The sequence below is a fragment of the Otolemur garnettii genome, unplaced genomic scaffold, assembly GCF_000181295.1.
Source record: "Otolemur garnettii isolate 467f Iridium unplaced genomic scaffold, OtoGar3 scaffold00063, whole genome shotgun sequence".
Lineage (NCBI taxonomy): Eukaryota > Metazoa > Chordata > Mammalia > Primates > Galagidae > Otolemur > Otolemur garnettii.
In genome coordinates, this window is record NW_003852458.1 from 5,383,296 (window position 1) to 5,385,389 (window position 2,094).

General features: G+C 44.5%; 1 protein-coding gene across 1 annotated transcript in view; it reads left to right on the top strand.

Moving 5' to 3' along the window:
* The first annotated feature begins 615 nt into the window (after positions 1–615).
* Positions 616–2,094, top strand: part of WDR70 (WD repeat domain 70) — a 289,355-nt gene continuing 287,876 nt past the window's right edge. The window contains exons 1-2 of the mRNA XM_012807055.1: positions 616–702; positions 797–862. Of these exons, the coding sequence (XP_012662509.1) occupies positions 678–702; positions 797–862 (91 nt within the window). The 5' untranslated portion in view covers positions 616–677. The remainder of the gene's footprint in view (positions 703–796; positions 863–2,094) is intronic.

The window sequence follows — 2,094 nt, forward strand, 5'->3', positions numbered from 1 at the left end:
GGGCTGGGGATTCGAACCCACCACCTTAGGTGTACGTGGCTGGCGCCTTAGCCGCTTGAGCCAAAGGCGCTGAGCCGCCTGGCTATTTTTTAAAGTTATCATTGTTGCTTAGCTGGTCCTGACCAAGTTAGAACCTGCCCCCCTGGGTGCATGTGGTCGGCGCCATAACAACTGTACTACGGGCGCCGAGCCTTTAGAGAGCATTTTCTGACAAATCCCTTAGCTTCTCAGGTCTTTTTAGCTTTCTTCAAAGTGCTCTTCAGTAATGTAGTAAGTACTCGTTTTCTTCCTTAAAATACACTGAAAAGATGAAGAACTCCATACAGAACAATAAAACACAAAGGAAAGATTACTGACTTCTCTTTATAGTTCTGTGAGGATTAAGAGTCCCCCTGGTGAACGTCTTAAAAAGGAAAGGGCATTGTTATGCATAAATCCCAATACTTTTCCCCTACAGTGGTTTGGAGTCGGCCTTGGTGGTGGTTCCCCGCCTGCCCGCAAGGGCGGCGCTGCGCAGAAAGCCGCGGTTCCCTTGTGGAAGTCACCGCTCTTGGCGTTGGCCGGGACGCTGTCTTTGGGAAGCGCTACTTCCTCCTGGGTTTGCGGCGGTTTTGCTGTAAGTCTGCTGCTGCTGTTCGGGATACGCCTGTGGCTGGTACTGTGGTGTCTGGCCAGCCATGGAGCATTCCGGGCCCAGTGAAGGTGGGTTTCGTGAGACGAGTCCGGGCAGGGCGGGCTGTGCTGGGAAGCTGGGGGCGCAGCACTAACGAGGACTCCCCTTCTTCTCTTGCGCCAGTGACAGGCTCAGACGCCTCGGGATCGGACCCGCAGCTGGCAGTCACCATGGGCTTCACAGGGTTCGGTGAGTGACTCTCTCAGGCAAACCCCCGTCTCCTTTTGTAGAGGTTCTAGGAGCAGCGGGCTGGGATAGGGGAGCGAGCTGTCATTTCTGCCCGGCACTTTCCACTGTACCAACTCGTAATGTCTTTAACTCTCGTGTATACCTTGCTGTTTCTGGACACTTTTCCCCATTTGCCGGGTTGTTTGTTGGAATCAGCTCAGGTGACACAAGAAGGTCTGAGAGAAAGGAAGATTTGACCCAGTCAGGGGATGTTTGCATCCTGAGACTGAAAACTAAGGATTGAGTATTCCTCATAGAGATGGTAGCCCTTCGGGCAACATATGGGCTATTGCGTGATACTCTAATGATTATAAAGAGGCCTTTTTGATTCAGTTCTTTCTCTTCCAAAATCTTCACTTCAGGCTTTCTGTCCTGGTCATGGCATCTTATGAAGTTAAGAAAAAAGTCTCCAACAGATGTACTCACTTGTTAAAAACATTACAGTCGGTAATACTCATATGTAAATTGTTTTTCTGTAATTGGGTCTTGGAGAGAACTAATGTTAGGCTGGCTAATGTGTCTAAGATTGCTTGTTCATTTATTTATTTGACTAATGTCTTCAGTTACATATTTACTATTTTCTAGGTGGTGAGGTTTACAAAAGAATTATTATAGTATTTGTTTTTTGTTTCAGTTGTTTTTTAAAGCTTCCCTTCTTAATGTCAAAAATAACACTATTGCCTGGGCACAGTGGCTCACATCTGTAACCCCAGCACTTTGTGAGGCTGAGGCCAGGAGTTCCAGACAGCCTGAGTAACATAGAGAGACCCCCATCTCTACAAAAAAAAAAAAAAGCAAGGTGTGGTGGTGTGTGCTTGTAGTCCCAGGTAGTTGGAAGGGTGAGGCAGGAAGATCACTTGAGCTTGCGAGTTTGTGGCTAAATTGAACTATGATGACACCACTGCATTGTAGTTTGGGGCAGAGTGAAACTCTGTCTCAAAAAAACAAGAAACACATATTAATAGCTGAAAATCCAAAGAAGGCAGTTAATTACAAAGAAAAAAACTGAAAGTAGCCATACTTTCATGATCAAGAAAACAAGACTTAAAATTTAATTTGCTTTTCAATTTTTTATGTTGTATATTTAGAAAAATTAACACACTTATGAATACATTTATATTATTTTTAAATACAGTATTTTGAAGATTTTCTTATAAAATGCTCTTCCAAAACAATTATTATTTTTTTTTTTT